Raw genomic sequence first — 17960 nt, forward strand, 5'->3', positions numbered from 1 at the left:
TTCTTAATTAAATAAAAACTAAAATGTGTTTCTGAATAAAATTAAAACGTGTTTTTATTTTCACCCCGTCCAGCCAGTGGCGGTAATGTCCTACTTATCCTTTGCCACCCAGCATAAACCACCAACGAGGCAGAGAAGAAGAGCGATGAAAATGCAGGAAGTAATTAATTAGCTACGGAGAGTCAGTCAAGAAAACTGATGTACTTTCAAGGCTACGGTAAGCATTAACACGCATATTGTCAAATATTCCAACACCATCGACTAATATATGAATCATGCTTACATGTGGTTGTTACAGTGTTTAGTTTGTTGAAATGTCATCTGAAGAACTTCGAAGTTCCGTGTCAGCATCGTCGCTACCACACCGCTAGCCAGCTAACGTTAACTTGTTGTGCAGTGACTGTGATTATTACTTACTTTTGAACTTGTCTTCTCATATTTGAGCTTCGGATATTAAACAGCTAACCACTTATGTTACCACGAGATCAGACAGGTTTTGTTGTTTACAGATATTGACATACTATGTGAAATATTAGCTATCTAGCTACTTTGCTTGAAATGCATGAGGAACTGAGATTCCCCCGCCCATTGTGCCCCTGACCTGACAAGCTAGCAACCCAGATCGCTAGTTTCTAAGTTCGCAAGATAATTTATAGCCCTATATAGGTAAATTAATGTCGTTTCAGACTGTAACCACCATGTCAATTGGCTAACGCAAAGGCATTGAATTGAGGATGTTCGCTAGGTATTGTCTCCTTTGTGGCATATCCTTACCTTTGGTCCCCTGAGTCATGTTCAGTCATTATGAAGTTTCTTATCTCGGGCTGATCTGAGAACAGAGCTCAGGAGACAGTTGAGTTCAAGTGGAACTGATGACACACATTTCAAGAAGGAAACATTCCAACCGTCTGAGAAACATAGCCCAGTGATTTCCACAGAAGGCATATTTTTCTGTGTAATAAAACACTTTGTGAATACCTGTGGAGGGGTAATGGTCATTGCTCTCGCTCGTATGTCTTTTTCTCCACTTTTCTCTCCGCCCTGTGTAGATGTCCTGCTTTGAGAGTGATAAGAGCAGCCTGGAGAATGATGAAGGGTGTTGTGGTGGGGCGGCCGCGTCACAGCTGTCCAACTGTGCGCTGGCCATGCTGGAGAAAGAGGGCAACGACTCTGTGCTGAGCCCCACGGAGAGTACCCCCACCAGCCTACAGGGCGGCGCCCCACTGCAAGGCTACGACGTGGAGTTCGACCCTCCGCTGGAGAGCAAGTACGAGTGCCCCATCTGCCTCATGGCCCTGAGGGCAGCCGTGCAGACGCCGTGCGGCCATCGCTTCTGCCGCAGCTGCATCGAGAAGTCCATCCGGTAAGCCTCCCTGGTACTCATACTTACATAATAATATATTTAAATGTTAGTTATCTAACTTCTTGTATCCTGCTTTGGGAAATACCCTCCAGGATTTAAATAACAATATTTGCTTATTCCTTTACCCCTGCAACCACAATTATCTCTGCATGTTTATTGTCAACATTAAAGTTGTTTAGGACAGAGAACTGAACTATGGGGCTTTTTTTATCTCTGCGTGTTTATTGTCAACATTAAAGTTGTTTAGGACAGAGAACTGAACTATGGTGCTTTTTTTATCTCTGCGTGTTTATTGTCAACATTAAAGTTGTTGAGGACAGAGAACTGAACTATGGTGCTTTTTTTATTCACAGCTCCTCTAATGAGAGACGCAGGGGTTAAAGGTCATTTATTTATTTCATGAATCAACCTTACTATTACAGCAGTACAACATCCGTGTCAATGTGCCGGGGTTAGCCAATGGCTGTCGCCGCGCCGCATTTCTGTCATATGGATGACGCATGAGGTTTATTTTGGGTTAAAAAAAACCCTGCAGGTCACAGGAACATCTAAAACGAGAGAGTATGTAGAAATAACAATAGACCTATATTTTCATATAAATGCCCTTTTTCTGGCCCTCATATCGATTTTGACAAACAAATCCGTCATAAAAAGATCTGTGTGGCCCTCCATAGAGTTTTGAAATCCCGATGTGGCGCTGGAGCCAAAAAATGTTTTCACGCCAGTCTGAGATCGACTCAAGTTTTTGCTTTAACTCCTGAAGAGGTCGTAGTCGTGTGCCTGTCAATATTCAACTCTCAAAGGATTTTTGTTGGCCACCAGATAAGATGGGCAATGCAGGTGATTCTATAATGCAGAACATCTCTATACATCATATGCATTACAACAGCCAAATGACATAACAGTTGGGATTATCGATGACTGTCAGTCATTCACTGATTTGGTGCGCAATGACAGCCTCTGGGGTTACTGACTTACTGGGTAAATGATTGGCCATATTCTGGAAGATTTGGAGGCCATAGTTCTCTCTGTCACTACCTTCACTTCCTCACAATTACAGTACCAAGCTAACATCTTTATTGCTGCACTGTTGGGATGTTTGTATTCTGTGTTTATCATTGCTGCTCTTTTCTGAATTTGCTGAATGACACGTATTTGTATGTCCCTTTTGACAAGATGATGATGAATACATGTACACTTTCTTCAAATGAATAGTCCTCAAAGGATAATGGTAGTAAGTGATCTCAAAAAGGAGCCTTCTCATTGGACAAGTTCAGGTAGTAGGGCCTACCTCCATTTTAAAATAGTTTATCCTGTTGATTTAATGAATGAAACCCTGGTCCCAAGCATCATACTGATCTCTCTCTTTCTTTCTTTTCCCCCCAGTGATACAGGGCAGAGGTGTCCAGTGGATAACGAGGTACTACGGGAAGACCAGCTGTTCCCAGATAACTTTGCCAAGCGGGAGATCCTCTCCCTAACGGTCCGCTGCACCAACGTAGGCTGCACTGACAAAATGGAGCTTCGCCGTCTGGATGTAGGCATCCTTCTCCACAGACAATGGCTGACACCTTAGTTCATGTCACTACAACCGTGTTGCCATGTTGAAACCAAATGATTAGCTCACTCTGCCATCTCACCCTGCCAGGGCCATGTTACCAAATGTGAGTTTGCCACCGTGCCGTGCCCGCAGTGCCAGGACGCGGTGTGGAAGAGCCAGCTGGAGATGCACCAAAGCCAACACTGCCAGCGGAGACCTGTGTCCTGTCCCGACTGTGTAGAGAGCTTTGTTTACGAGGACAGCAAGGTAAGCATCACCAACTTGTTCATGCTGAGTGCACTATCCTGAATAAATAAAGATTAATGGGATTGAATACTGGTTGCACCGCCTCTGTTAGCTTCGCTAGCAGCACAGCGCTTTCAAAGAAAATGTGACCATGTTCTCAGTCAGTAAGAAACTGTATTCATTCTCCATTTGAGCTCCCCTTTAATGTTCACTGAAAAAGTGGATAGACTGTCTGTTATTTCTGAAGGTGGTCATGTGACAGCCTTTTGAACATTGTCTGTTTTTGTTGTGTCCTCAGATTCATGAGTCGCTGTGTCCCTTTGCCAACGTGGTGTGTCAGTACTGCGGTATGGAGCTCATCAGAGACCAGGTGGGGATGGAGACCTGATGGCTGCCGTTTAGATATAGCTGATTACTAAACCTATGAGATGATGGTGGTAGAGCAGTAGTCCTGATTACTAAACCTATGAGATGATGATGGTGGTGGAGAGCAGTAGTCCTGATTACTAAACCTATGAGATGATGGTGGTGGTAGAGCAGTAGTCCTGATTACTAAACCTATGAGATGATGGTGGTGGTGGTAGAGCAGTAGTCCTGATTACTAAACCTATGAGATGATGGTGGTGGTAGAGCAGTAGTCCTGATTACTAAACCTATGAGATGATGGTGGTGGTGTAGAGCAGTAGTCCTGATTACTAAACCTATGAGATGATGATGATGGTGGTGGTAGAGCAGTAGTCCTGATTACTAAACCTATGAGATGATGATGATGGTGGTGGTAGAGCAGTAGTCCTGATTACTAAACCTATGAGATGGTGGTGGTGGTGGTAGAGCAGTAGTCCTGATTACTAAACCTATGAGATGGTGGTGGTGGTGGTAGAGCAGTAGTCCTGATTACTAAACCTATGAGATGGTGGTGGTGGTGGTAGAGCAGTAGTCCTGATTACTAAACCTATGAGATGATGATGATGGTGGTGGTAGAGCAGTAGTCCTGATTACTAAACCTATGAGATGATGATGATGGTGGTGGTAGAGCAGTAGTCCTGATTACTAAACCTATGAGATGATGATGATGGTGGTGGTAGAGCAGTAGTCCTGATTACTAAACCTATGAGATGGTGGTGGTGGTAGAGCAGTAGTCCTGATTACTAAACCTATGAGATGATGGTGGTGGTGGTAGAGCAGTAGTCCTGATTACTAAACCTATGAGATGATGATGGTGGTGGTAGAGCAGTAGTCCTGATTACTAAACCTATGAGATGATGATGGTGGTAGAGCAGTAGTCCTGATTACTAAACCTATGAGATGGTGGTGGTGGTGGTAGAGCAGTAGTCCTGATTACTAAACCTATGAGATGATGGTGGTGGTAGAGCAGTAGTCCTGATTACTAAACCTATGAGATGATGATGATGGTGGTGGTAGAGCAGTAGTCCTGATTACTAAACCTATGAGATGATGATGATGATGGTGGTGGTAGAGCAGTAGTCCTGATTACTAAACCTATGAGATGATGGTGGTGGTGGTAGAGCAGTAGTCCTGATTACTAAACCTATGAGATGATGATGGTGGTGGTAGAGCAGTAGTCCTGATTACTAAACCTATGAGATGATGGTGGTGGTGGTAGAGCAGTAGTCCTGATTACTAAACCTATGAGATGATGGTGGTGGTGGTAGAGCAGTAGTCCTGATTACTAAACCTATGAGATGATGGTGGTGGTGGTAGAGCAGTAGTCCTGATTACTAAACCTATGAGATGAGGGTGGTGGTAGAGCAGTAGTCCTGATTACTAAACCTATGAGATGATGGTGGTGGTAGAGCAGTAGTCCTGATTACTAAACCTATGAGATGATGATGGTGGTGGTAGAGCAGTAGTCCTGATTACTAAACCTATGAGATGATGGTGGTGGTAGAGCAGTAGTCCTGATTACTAAACCTATGAGATGATGGTGGTGGTAGAGCAGTAGTCCTGATTACTAAACCTATGAGATGATGGTGGTGGTGGAGCAGTAGTCCTGATTACTAAACCTATGAGATGATGGTGGTGGTAGAGCAGTAGTCCTGATTACTAAACCTATGAGATGATGGTGGTGGTGGTAGAGCAGTAGTCCTGATTACTAAACCTATGAGATGGTGGTGGTGGTGGTAGAGCAGTAGTCCTGATTACTAAACCTATGAGATGGTGGTGGTGGTGGTAGAGCAGTTGTCCTGATTACTAAACCTATGAGATGGTGGTGGTGGTGGTAGAGCAGTAGTCCTGATTACTAAACCTATGAGATGGTGGTGGTGGTAGAGCAGTAGTCCTGATTACTAAACCTATGAGATGATGATGGTGGTGGAGAGCAGTAGTCCTGATTACTAAACCTATGAGATGATGCTGGTGGTAGAGCAGTAGTCCTGATTACTAAACCTATGAGATGGTGGTGGTGGTGGTAATGTAGAGCAGTAGTCCTGATTACTAAACCTATGAGATGGTGGTGGTGGTAAAGCAGTAGTCCTGATTACTAAACCTATGAGATGATGGTGGTGGTAGAGCAGTAGTCATGATTACTAAACCTATGAGATGATGATCATGGTGGTAATGTAGAGCAGTAGTCCTCATTACTAAACCTATGAGATGATGGTGGTGGTAGAGCAGTAGTCCTGATTACTAAACCTATGAGATGATGATGATGATGGTGGTGGTGGTAGAGCAGTAGTCCTCATTACTAAACCTATGAGATGATGATGATGATGGTGGTGGTAGAGCAGTAGTCCTGATTACTAAACCTATGAGATGATGATGATGATGATGGTGGTGGTAGAGCAGTAGTCCTGATTACTAAACCTATGAGATGGTGGTGGTGGTGGTGTAGAGCAGTAGTCCTCATTACTAAACCTATGAGATGATGATGATGATGGTGGTGGTAGAGCAGTAGTCCTGATTACTAAACCTATGAGATGATGATGATGATGATGGTGGTGGTAGAGCAGTAGTCCTGATTACTAAACCTATGAGATGGTGGTGGTGGTAGAGCAGTAGTCCTGATTACTAAACCTATGAAATGATGATGGTGGTGGTAGAGCAGTAGTCCTGATTACTAAACCTATGAGATGATGATGGTGGTGGTGGTAGAGCAGTAGTCCTGATTACTAAACCTATGAGGAGATGATGGTGGTGGTGGTAGAGCAGTAGTCCTGATTACTAAACCTATGAGATGATTGTGGTAGAGCAGTAGTCCTGATTACTAAACCTATGAGATGGTGGTGGTAGAGCAGTAGTTCTGATTACTAAACCTATGAGATGATGATGGTGGTGGTAGAGCAGTAGTCCTGATTACTAAACCTATGAGATGGTGGTGGTGGTAGAGCAGTAGTCCTGATTACTAAACCTATGAGATGATGGTGGTGGTAGAGCAGTAGTTCTGATTACTAAACCTATGAGATGATGATGGTGGTGGTAGAGCAGTAGTCCTGATTACTAAACCTATGAGATGGTGGTGGTGGTAGAGCAGTAGTCCTGATTACTAAACCTATGAGATGGTGGTGGTGGTGGTGGTAGAGCAGTAGTCCTGATTACTAAACCTATGAGATGGTGCTGGTGGTAGAGCAGTAGTCCTGATTACTAAACCTATGAGATGGTGGTGGTGGTGGTGGTGGTAATGTAGAGCAGTAGTCCTGATTACTAAACCTATGAGATGGTGGTGGTAGTGCAGTAGTCCTCATTATTAAACCTATGAGATGATGGTGGTGGTGGTAGAGCAGTAGTCCTGATTACTAAACCTATGAGATGATGGTGGTGGTAGAGCAGTAGTCCTTATTACTAAACCTATGAGATGATGGTGGTGGTAGAGCAGTAGTCCTGATTACTAAACCTATGAGATGATGATGATGGTGGTGGTAGAGCAGTAGTCCTGATTACTAAACCTATGAGATGATGATGATGGTGGTGGTAGAGCAGTAGTCCTGATTACTAAACCTATGAGATGATGGTGGTGGTAGAGCAGTAGTCCTGATTACTAAACCTATGAGATGATGGTGGTGGTGGTAGAGCAGTAGTCCTGATTACTAAACCTATGAGATGATGGTGGTGGTGTAGAGCAGTCGTCCTGATTGCTAAACCTATGAGATGATGGTGGTGGTAGAGCAGTAGTCGTGATTACTAAACCTATGAAATGATGATGATGGTGGTGGTAGAGCAGTAGTCCTGATTACTAAACCTATGAGATGATGATGGTGGTGGTAGAGCAGTAGTCCTGATTACTAAACCTATGAGATGATGATGGTGGTGGTAGAGCAGTAGTCCTGATTACTAAACCTACGAGGAGATGATGGTGGTGGTAGAGCAGTAGTCCTGATTACTAAACCTATGAGATGATGATGGTGGTGGTAGAGCAGTAGTCCTGATTACTAAACCTATGAGATGATGATGGTGGTGGTGGTAGAGCAGTAGTCCTGATTACTAAACCTATGAGATGGTGGTGGTAATGTAGAGCAGTAGTCCTGATTACTAAACCTATGAGGAGATGATGGTGGTGGTAGAGCAGTAGTCCTGATTACTAAACCTATGAGATGATGATGGTGGTGGTAGAGCAGTAGTCCTGATTACTAAACCTATGAGATGATGATCGTGGTGGTAATGTAGAGCAGTAGTCCTGATTACTAAACCTATGAGATGATGATGGTGGTGGAGAGCAGTAGTCCTGATTACTAAACCTATGAGATGATGATGGTGGTGGTGGTAGAGCAGTAGTCCTGATTACTAAACCTATGAGATGATGATGATGGTGGTAGAGCAGTAGTCCTGATTACTAAACCTATGAGATGATGATGATGATGGTGGTGGTAGAGCAGTAGTCCTGATTACTAAACCTATGAGATGATGATGGTGGTGGTAGAGCAGTAGTCCTGATTACTAAACCTATGAGATGATGATGATGGTGGTAGAGCAGTAGTCCTGATTACTAAACCTATGAGATGATGATGATGGTGGTGGTGGTAGAGCAGTAGTCCTGATTACTAAACCTATGAGATGATGGTGGTGGTAGAGCAGTAGTCCTGATTACTAAACCTATGAGATGGTGGTGGTGGTGGTAGAGCAGTAGTCCTGATTACTAAACCTATGAGATGATGCTGGTGGTAGAGCAGTAGTCCTGATTACTAAACCTATGAGATGATGATGATGGTGGTAGAGCAGTAGTCCTGATTACTAAACCTATGAGATGATGATGATGGTGGTAGAGCAGTAGTCCTGATTACTAAACCTATGAGATGATGGTGGTGGTAGAGCAGTAGTCCTGATTACTAAACCTATGAGATGATGATGATGGTGGTAGAGCAGTAGTCCTGATTACTAAACCTATGAGATGATGATGGTGGTAGAGCAGTAGTCCTGATTACTAAACCTATGAGATGGTGGTGGTGGTGGTGGTAGAGCAGTAGTCCTGATTACTAAACCTATGAGATGGTGGTGGTAGAGCAGTAGTCCTGATTACTAAACCTATGAGATGATGGTGGTGGTGGTAGAGCAGTAGTCCTGATTACTAAACCTATGAGATGATGATGATGGTGGTAGAGCAGTAGTCATGATTACTAAACCTATGAGATGATGGTGGTGGTAGAGCAGTAGTCCTGATTACTAAACCTATGAGATGATGGTGGTGGTGGAGAGCAGTAGTCCTGATTACTAAACCTATGAGATGATGATGGTGGTGGTGGTAGAGCAGTAGTCCTGATTACTAAACCTATGAGATGGTGGTGGTGGTAGAGCAGTAGTCCTGATTACTAAACCTATGAGATGATGGTGGTGGTAGAGCAGTAGTCCTGATTACTAAACCTATGAGATGGTGGTGGTGGTGGTAGAGCAGTAGTCCTGATTACTAAACCTATGAGATGATGGTGGTGGTAGAGCAGTAGTCCTGATTACTAAACCTATGAGATGATGATGGTGGTAGAGCAGTAGTCCTGATTACTAAACCTATGAGATGGTGGTGGTGGTGGTGGTAGAGCAGTAGTCCTGATTACTAAACCTATGAGATGATGGTGGTGGTAGAGCAGTAGTCCTGATTACTAAACCTATGAGATGATGATGGTGGTAGAGCAGTAGTCCTGATTACTAAACCTATGAGATGGTGGTGGTGGTGGTGGTAGAGCAGTAGTCCTGATTACTAAACCTATGAGATGGTGGTGGTAGAGCAGTAGTCCTGATTACTAAACCTATGAGATGATGGTGGTGGTGGTAGAGCAGTAGTCCTGATTACTAAACCTATGAGATGATGATGATGGTGGTAGAGCAGTAGTCATGATTACTAAACCTATGAGATGATGGTGGTGGTAGAGCAGTAGTCCTGATTACTAAACCTATGAGATGATGGTGGTGGTGGTAGAGCAGTAGTCCTGATTACTAAACCTATGAGATGATGATGATACGTGGTGTAGAGCGGGAGTCTACAACGTGTGGCTCGCGGGCAAATTTTGGTCCAGGTCACATCTGCTTGCAGCCCACACAAACCTATGTTTATCTCAATCGTTCATGAATGGTTGTGGACTGCTAAACGTTGCTTGGTGGCAATGGACTGCAATGTTGGTCCTCTGGAAAAAGTATCTCTTTGTAACAAGCTTCTTTACTGGTCACGCGATGTAGGATCTGACTCAGTGGTGGATTAACTTTGGTGTGCCTGTTTTTGTTTCAGTTGGAATCTCACTATGACACAGACTGTCCGAAGGCTCCGATCGCCTGTACCTTCAGCACTTTTGGATGTCGAGAGATGGTAGGCCACTGAGGTTGAGTCAACCTCAACACATTCTGAGTCATTTACCACCTATGTTCTGTGACTACTTTGCCTTGTCTAAAACAAACACCATAACCCAAGGCCGAGATACCCAAGATCCACTTCTCGTGGCCTCTGGCAGGACTAGGTAGAGTTTCCACATCTACTCCCATCCAGCCAATACTTTCAGGTCTAACAAAAGAGGGTTTTTAAACCGGACAAGGCTACCACTTCCAACTTTGGTTCAACACAGTGGCTCTTTTAAAGTCTTTGTGCTATTTCAGATGCAGCGCAATGACCTGGCGCAGCACATGCAGGAGTTCACTCAGATGCACATGCGCTGCATGGCTGAGTACCTGCACAGGCACAGCCTTACCGGGTACACCCAGCCACCACCTTCTGAGAACCGAGGGGCTGCCGCTGCAGAGCAGGGGGCACAAGCAGGAGCTAGCAGCAGTGGCGCCCCCTGCCAGTGCTGCGGGGAACTGCAGACCATGCGGGAGACCACCCAGCAGCTGGAGGGCCGTCTAGTGCGGCAGGACCACCAGCTACGTGAGCTGAGCATTCAGGTGGAACAGATGCAAATTCATTCTTTCTCATTTGTGATGTTGAATTCACTTGTTTGAATATAAACGTCTATAACTAAATTACCATTTTTGTTTTCTATTTCATTATCCCCCAGGCGGGCCTGGTGGCAGAGCTCCGTCGTAAGGTCACTTCGCTGGAGGAGAACCTAAAGGAGCTGGAGGCCAAGCAGTGCCAGGGCGTGTACGTGTGGCCCTTGGAGGGCTTCTCAGGCTACCTGCGTACCCAGGCTGCCGGACAGCCCGTTGTGGTGCACAGCCCAGGCTTCTACACGGGCCGGCCGGGCTACAAGCTGTGTCTGCGCCTCCACCTCCAAACGCCCTCGGCCCAGCGCTGCTCCAACTACATCTCACTGTTTGTTCACACCATGCAGGGTGAATTTGATGGGCAGCTGTCGTGGCCCTTCCAAGGCACCATCCGGCTGGCCGTGCTGGACCAAGGGCCTGAGGGCCAGCACCATGTGGAGGTGATGGAGACCAAGCCTGACCTGCAGGCCTTCCAGAGGCCCACCATCCAGAGGAACCCCAAGGGCTTTGGCTACGTCACCTTCCTGCACCTGATGGAGCTGCAGCAGCGGGGGTTTGTGCACGACGATACGCTGCTGGTGCGCTGTGAGGTGACGCCGCGCTTCGACACCGCCCTAAGGCGCGAGGGGGCGGCCATGCATCCCAGAGGGCCCGAGGCCTCGCTGTGAGGACCCTTTTAACGTTCAAGCGACGAGGTCAATCGCCACCAACGTTATCAGTACAAAGTATCAGTTTGCCATTTTCCTGAGTTCTTGTATCGCACAGGATCATTGCATTGGGTTCAGTCATGACCAACCTCATGGGAAAGTGTACTGCTCACTTGTGGGTTTTATCTCCAACTCCAAAAGGCTTTTCTTTGCTGTAGCTTTTGAGAGTGATGGACTGGATGTTGGTGGCGATTAACACCAAGGTTTCCTGTAACAAGTCGAGAGCTTGGGTCTATGTGGTTTTATCTGCATTTTTGTCAAAATTGAGTTATTGACATTAGCCTTACTCTGTTCAATGTTCTCTACCTATATATTACTCTAAATACCCCAATTCATGTTAAGTTCAAAAGAATACAAGATAAAAAATAGCTGACACCATTCAAACCAATGTGGGTTCAGAACTTTAAAGCCGATCTCACAATCATCTATTTACAGACAGAACATTCTAGTCCCAAGCTCTGTGTTCCATCACTTATCCAGCAATGTGTCGCTGGCGACTGTACTGCTCCAATAGATAGGATTTTAAAATGTCTTATGATGCCTACATTAGGTTGTAATAAACATGACTTTGGTTTCAGTGCATCATTCTTTGTAACCGCTTTGTAGCGGAGACCGGGAAAGTCTCGTTAAATATCATAACATATTAGAGTTTATGATATTTATGTCAAGCTCAAAGTCATGTTTATGTCAACTTTATGTTGGCATTAAAGAAGCCAATTCAAATAAGATGTTACCAGAAGTGTATTTCTGTTGGAGATTAGGAAGGTGACAGAGAGTGATGTAGGACAGAGAGATACTCAATCAAATGAATCCTTTTAGTGCTTTTTACAGAACACAGCGAGGACTGGGGCAGGACCATCTGTAAGTGGGAGATGACCAGAGGCAGAACTGCCTATCAACTTATTGTACATCCTGGATGACAGAGTCAGGATCACTGGCATTTCACTGGTCTTCTGGTTGGAGGATCATACAAGGAAGATGGGGCAACATTCCAACCAGGGTCTTTTGTCTGGGATAATGTGGTATGATGTGGCATCTCTAAGACCTCTTCTGGAGAAGAGATTTCCTGAACAATGGCTGTGAGTTACGACATACAATAAGCAGTGACATATGAATGAGTTGGTATACACAGTGGTGTAAAGTACTTATGTAAAAATACTTAACTACTACTTATGTTTTTTTGTTGTTGGCGGTATCTGTACTTTACTATTTATATTTTTGACAACTTTTACTCCACTACATTTCTAAAGAAAATAATGTACTTTTTACTCCATACATTTTCCCTGACACCCAAACGTACTCGTTACATTTGGAAATGCAGGACAGCAATATGGTCCAATCATGCACCTATCATTTTGTTTTACCTTAATTGTAACAGGGAAGAAAATGAGACCTAGGTTTCTTTTCCAAATGTGCCCTGTATAATACAATATAAATATACACATTATACAGAACATATTACAATACAAAACACAGTCATGTTAAGCACTAATAAGACATCACAAATCATTCAGAAAAAGTTACATTCCTCCACAAGTAAGTCCCCAATCAATATGTTAAATTGCCTCAAACAGCACCAGAACATCAAAATGAAATGTATTTATATTTTTTGGGGCGATACGGTGCATTTAAGCTAAAACCAGATTTACCTAGCTCGGTGGAGACCCTAGGAACGTCGAGTTAACGGGTTAGGCAACTCTGGTGTCTATACTTCAAAAGCTAAGTTAGATAAGACGGACGTTTATGAAGTAGGGCCTTGTAAACAAAAAGGGAGTAATGTAGAGATCTACGGGTCTTTAGCGAAGTCCAGCCAACCTTTTGATACAGGATGCAGTGTTGTGATGAGTATCACATCTGTGGGCTGTAACAACGAAGGGCATTATGGTAGATGGAATCCATATGTTTAAGAGTAGTAGCAACTGCACTTTGATAAATAATCACCATAATCAACAGTTAGAAAGGTTGACTGAATAATCTGCTTCCTACTGCTGAGAGAAAGGCACCATCGGTTTCTGTAGAAAAAAGACAGCTTTAAGTCTTAGCTTCTTAACCAGCTCATCTGTTTTTTTTAAACGTCAAATCCATATTAATCCAAATGCCTTATTATTTATATGTGGGAACACGTTTGATTGGAGAACCATCTAATGAGCGAACATGTAGTTCATCTGAAACATTCTTACGAGAGTTTAAAAACATGTATTTAGTTTTGTCCATATTAAGCACAAGTTTTAAATTGGCAAGAGATTCCTACATAGCTATAAAATCTGACTAGTTTTGACACAGCCAGATCAATAGGGGAGGCGGTAGCCTAGTGGTTAGAGCGTTGGACTAGTAACTGGAAGGTTTCTAGATCGAATCCCTAAGCTGACAAGGTAAAAATCTGTCGTTTTGCCCTTGAACAAGGCAGTTAACCCACTGTTCCCTGGTAGGCCGTCATTGTAAATTAGAATTTGTTCTTAACTGACTTGCCTAGTTAAATAAATAAAATAGTCGGGGCAATAGAGTACGTAATAGTATCATCCACATATAGATGAAGTTAACAGATTGACCAATGGTGTTAATATAAATAGTAAATAGAACAGGTGCCAAAATCGGGATTTGCCAGTTTTTCAGAATTTACACGGGTTCCCATTACAATCCAAAAGAGCAGTTGCATAATCCGATTTAGCCTTGCTGATTTGTCTTGCACAATAATTCCTCAGTTGCTTAAAGCTTGCCAGTCTGGGCCTACTCCTGTGTTCCTGGCCTTGACCCAAGCGTCATCTCTTTTATAAATGACTTCTGATAATTCTGGAGTGTACCAGGCATTCCATCTACCTTTAACCCTTCATTCTTTGAAGGGAGCATGATTATCCACAATAGTATTGAAGACATCTGCAAAAAGGCTGAAAGCTAAATCATGTTGATGGATAGCTGAAATACAATCAAAGTCACTAAAATAAAGATTAAAAGCCTGTTCACTTAAGTTTTTAAAGTTCCTCTTAGTGTTCAGATGACGCTTAGATTTGTGTAGTCTCACATCTCTAACAGTTAGTTGTAGTCTCACATCTCTAACAGTCAGTTGTAGTCTCACATCTCTAACAGTCAGTTGTAGTCTCACATCTCTAACAGTCAGTTGTAGTCTCACATCTCTAACAGTCAGTTGTAGTCTCACATCTCTAACAGTCAGTTGTAGTCTCACATCTCTAACAGTCAGTTGTAGTCTCACATCTCTAACAGTCAGTTGTAGTCTCACATCTCTAACAGTCAGTTGATTTTCTTTTCTTATTTCCCCCCCTCCCCCTTTTCTCCCCAATTTCGTAATTTCCAACTACGATCTTGTCTCATCGCTGCAACTCCCCAACGGGCTCGGGAGCGGCTAAGGTCGAGTCATGCGTTTTCCGAAATATGACCCGCCAAACCATGCTGCTTAATTAAACACCTGCCAGCTTGGAGGAAACACCGTCCAACTGACGACTGAAGTCAGCCTGCAGGCGCCCAGCCCGCCACAAGGAGTCGCTAGAGCCAAGTAAAGCCCCCCCCCGGGCAAATCCTCCCCTAACCCAGATGACACTGGGCCAATTGTGCTCCGCCTTATGGGACTCCGGTCACGGCCGGTTGTGATACAGCCTGGGATCAAACCCGGGTCTGTAGTGACACCTCACTGCGATGCAGTGCCTTAGACTGCTGTGCCACCCGGGAGGCCCTGGCAATGGGCAGTTTCAATCAATACCAGATTATCGGGATTCACCTGCATAGCCCAGATCTTGATGTAATCCAGATTAGGAATAAACTCCTATTGTTCAGATGCATCAACCCAAGTCCAACTCTAACTCAAACAAGCTACGTTCAATAGATGGTTGCAGGCCCTGTCTGATGGTTGATACTGATATAGTTGGTATGGCTATCAGATTGCATAGAACTGCACCATTTGGTCTATCCCTATTAGTAATAGACGAAGGAGTACAAATTGGATATAACGCATTGTCATCCCTACTGCCTCTGATCTGGTGGACTCACCAAACACAAATACTTTGTTTGTAAATGATGTTGGAGTGTGCCTTCTGTCCGTAAATGAAAACAACAAACAAGAAAATGGTGCCGTCTGCTTTAATATAAGAAATTTGATGTGTAGCATTTACTTTCGAATTTTTGTTAATTATTTAAAAATATCAGAATTGACTACTTTTTACACCACGGTATTTAAGTACATTTTAAACCAAATACTTTGACTTTTAATCAAGTAGTATTTTAGTGGGTGACTTTCACTTTTACTTGAGTCATTTTCTATTAAGATATCTTTACTTATACTCAAGTATGACAATTGAGTACTTTTTCCACCACTGGGTATACATAAGGCATTCATAAGACATTTATGAAACCAGTCGTGACACCTTCATGAATGTTACAGTATCATAACACATTTATTCAGCATCATGTATAAGGGGTCTACGGTGTACCCACCAGTTAGCATACTCTTTCCATAGGATACTGAACCAATGTAAACACAGTCATTGGTACTGACAAAAACTACGCTTTGCTTTGTGTATTGCTCAACAGGGGAAAAAAGTGCTCTTGCGTCAAAGTTACTGTAGGTGCTTGTGTCAACAAGTGGCATGATTACATTCCTAACAATTAACGTCCATTCATACCCAAAAACGGAAGTCAACCAGGGCCCAGGGAGAGGACGGAGTGAGTTATCCGTTTGGAATTAGATCAATGCCTTCTGTTGCCAAGAAAGACTCAAGACTGTTGAGCAGAGTCATAATAAATGTTCTCCCTGTGTCTGTGGCGTTATTAACAGAGCAGTGGAGATAAGAAATGTTCTCCCTGTGTCTGTGGCGTTGTTAGCAGAGCAGTGGAGATAAATGTTCTCCCTGTGTCTGTCTTTATTTTGTGGCCTTACATCACATCAATGGATGAAGATTGTTGACCGTACCGCATCATACAGTAGCTACAATTGACAATTGGATGAGGCTATAGAGACTTCCTCACTCACCAGAATGGATAGCTTACTCTCATCTGTTAAATCCCACTGGACTTTTGATTGTTTCTTGTGGAATAAGTCGAATATATTTGTGTGGACATGTATGCCTTACTGTGTTTTGTTTAAAATCAATTTAAAAAGCTGCAAATCTGTCTCTGCAGTCTACATAGATCAGTCATCTCTACAGTACAGGGCCTTCAGAAAGTATTCATACCACTTATTCCACATTTTGTTGTTACAGCCTGAATTCAAAATAGATCAAGTAGATTTGTTTTCCTCACACACAATACCACATAATGATTTTTTTTTGTTTGTTTTTAAATGTATTGCAAACTAAATACAGAAATATCTAATGTACATAAGTATTCACACCCCTGAGTCAATACTTTATAGAAGCACCTTTGGCAGTGATTACAGCTGTGAGTGTTTCTGGGTAAGTCTCAGAGCTTTACTCACCTGGATTGTGCAACATTTGCCCATTTATTATTTTCTAAATTCTTCCAAGCTCTGTCAAATTGGTTGTTGATCATTGCTAGACAACCATTTTCAGGTCTTGCCATAGATTTTCAATTTGATGAAGTCAAAACTGTAACTCGGCCACTCGGGAACATTCCCGGTCTTCTTGGTAAGCAACTCCAGTGTAGTTTTGTCATATGTGTTAGGTTATTGTCCTGCTGAAAGATGAATTAAACTCCCATTATCTGGTGGAAAGCAGACTGAACCAGGTTTTCCTCTAGGATTTTGCCTGTGCATATTTCCATTCCATCAATTTTTATCCTGAAAAACATGATGCAGCAGCCACTGTGGTTGAAAATATGGAGTGGTACTTAGTAATGTGTTGTATTAGATTTGCCCAAAACATAACACTTAGTATTCAGGGAAAAAATTGAATTGCTTTGCCACATTTTTTGCAGTATGACATTAGTGCCTTGTTGCAATCAGGAAGCATGTTTTGGAATATTTTTACTCGGTACAGGCTTCCTTCTTTTCACTCTGTCAGTTAGGTTAGTATTGTGGAATAACTACAGTGTTGTTGATCCATCCTCAGTTTTCTCCTAGCACAGCCATTCAACTCTGTTTTAAAGTCACCATTGGCCTCATGGTGAAATTCATGAGTGGTTTCCTTTCTCTGCGGCAACTGAGTTAGGAAGGACACATATCTTTATAATTAATTTGTAAAAATGTTCGAAAAACATAATCCCACTTTGACGTTATTGTATGTAGGCCATTTTAATCCATTTTAAATTCAGGCTGTAACACAAGAAAATGTGGAAAAAGTCAAGGGGTGTGAATACTTTCTGAAGGCGCTGTATGTTGTCCTGTTTGAAATATGTTAGGCTGTAGCATGATCTATGTGTGCCTTTCTCTGAGAAGTAATGAATGTCCAACATCTATGTCCAATGTCCAAAAACATGGAAACTCGCATGATATATTGTTGTCTCTACCTTCTTGCCCTTTGTGCTGTTGTCTGTGCCCAATAATGTTTGTACCATATTTTGTGCTGCTGCCATGTTGTGTTGCTGCCATGTTGTTGTCAATTTGTGTTGCTACCATGCTGTGTTGTCATGTGTTGCTGACTTGCTATGTTGTTGTCTTAGGTCTCTCTTAATGTAGTGTTGTCTCTCTTGTCGTGATGTTTGTTTTGTCCTATATTTTTTATTTTTAATCCCAGCTCCCGTCACCGCAGGAGGCCTTTTGGTAGGCCGTCATTGTAAATAAGAATTTGTTCTTAACTGACTTGCCTAGTTAAATAAAGGTTAAATAAATAAATCTAGCAAATGA

The 17960-nt window shown here is 43.1% G+C and overlaps 1 protein-coding gene across 1 annotated transcript; it reads left to right on the forward strand.

Annotated features, from left to right (window-relative positions):
• The first annotated feature begins 63 nt into the window (after window positions 1-63).
• LOC106562580 (TNF receptor-associated factor 6) lies at window positions 64-17960 on the forward strand. The gene is made up of 8 exons (XM_045708172.2): window positions 64-217; window positions 1050-1363; window positions 2750-2900; window positions 3012-3170; window positions 3448-3519; window positions 9817-9894; window positions 10179-10463; window positions 10577-17960. Exons 2-8 carry the CDS (start codon window positions 1050-1052, stop codon window positions 11171-11173), a joined length of 1656 nt encoding a protein of 551 aa, XP_045564128.1. The 5' UTR covers window positions 64-217; the 3' UTR covers window positions 11174-17960.

Source organism: Salmo salar, chromosome 26 (genome assembly GCF_965601325.2).
Source record: "Salmo salar chromosome 26, fSalSal1, whole genome shotgun sequence".
NCBI lineage: Eukaryota > Metazoa > Chordata > Actinopteri > Salmoniformes > Salmonidae > Salmo > Salmo salar.

Bases quoted from the DNA above. Each gene is read 5' to 3' on its own strand.
- LOC106562580 (XM_045708172.2), top strand. From the start codon at position 1,050: ATGTCCTGCTTTGAGAGTGATAAGAGCAGCCTGGAGAATGATGAAGGG. The intron at 1,364-2,749 runs GTAAGCCTCCCT...TTTTCCCCCCAG, and splicing joins TGCATCGAGAAGTCCATCCG to TGATACAGGGCAGAGGTGTC. The intron at 9,895-10,178 runs GTAGGCCACTGA...GTGCTATTTCAG, and splicing joins CTTTTGGATGTCGAGAGATG to ATGCAGCGCAATGACCTGGC.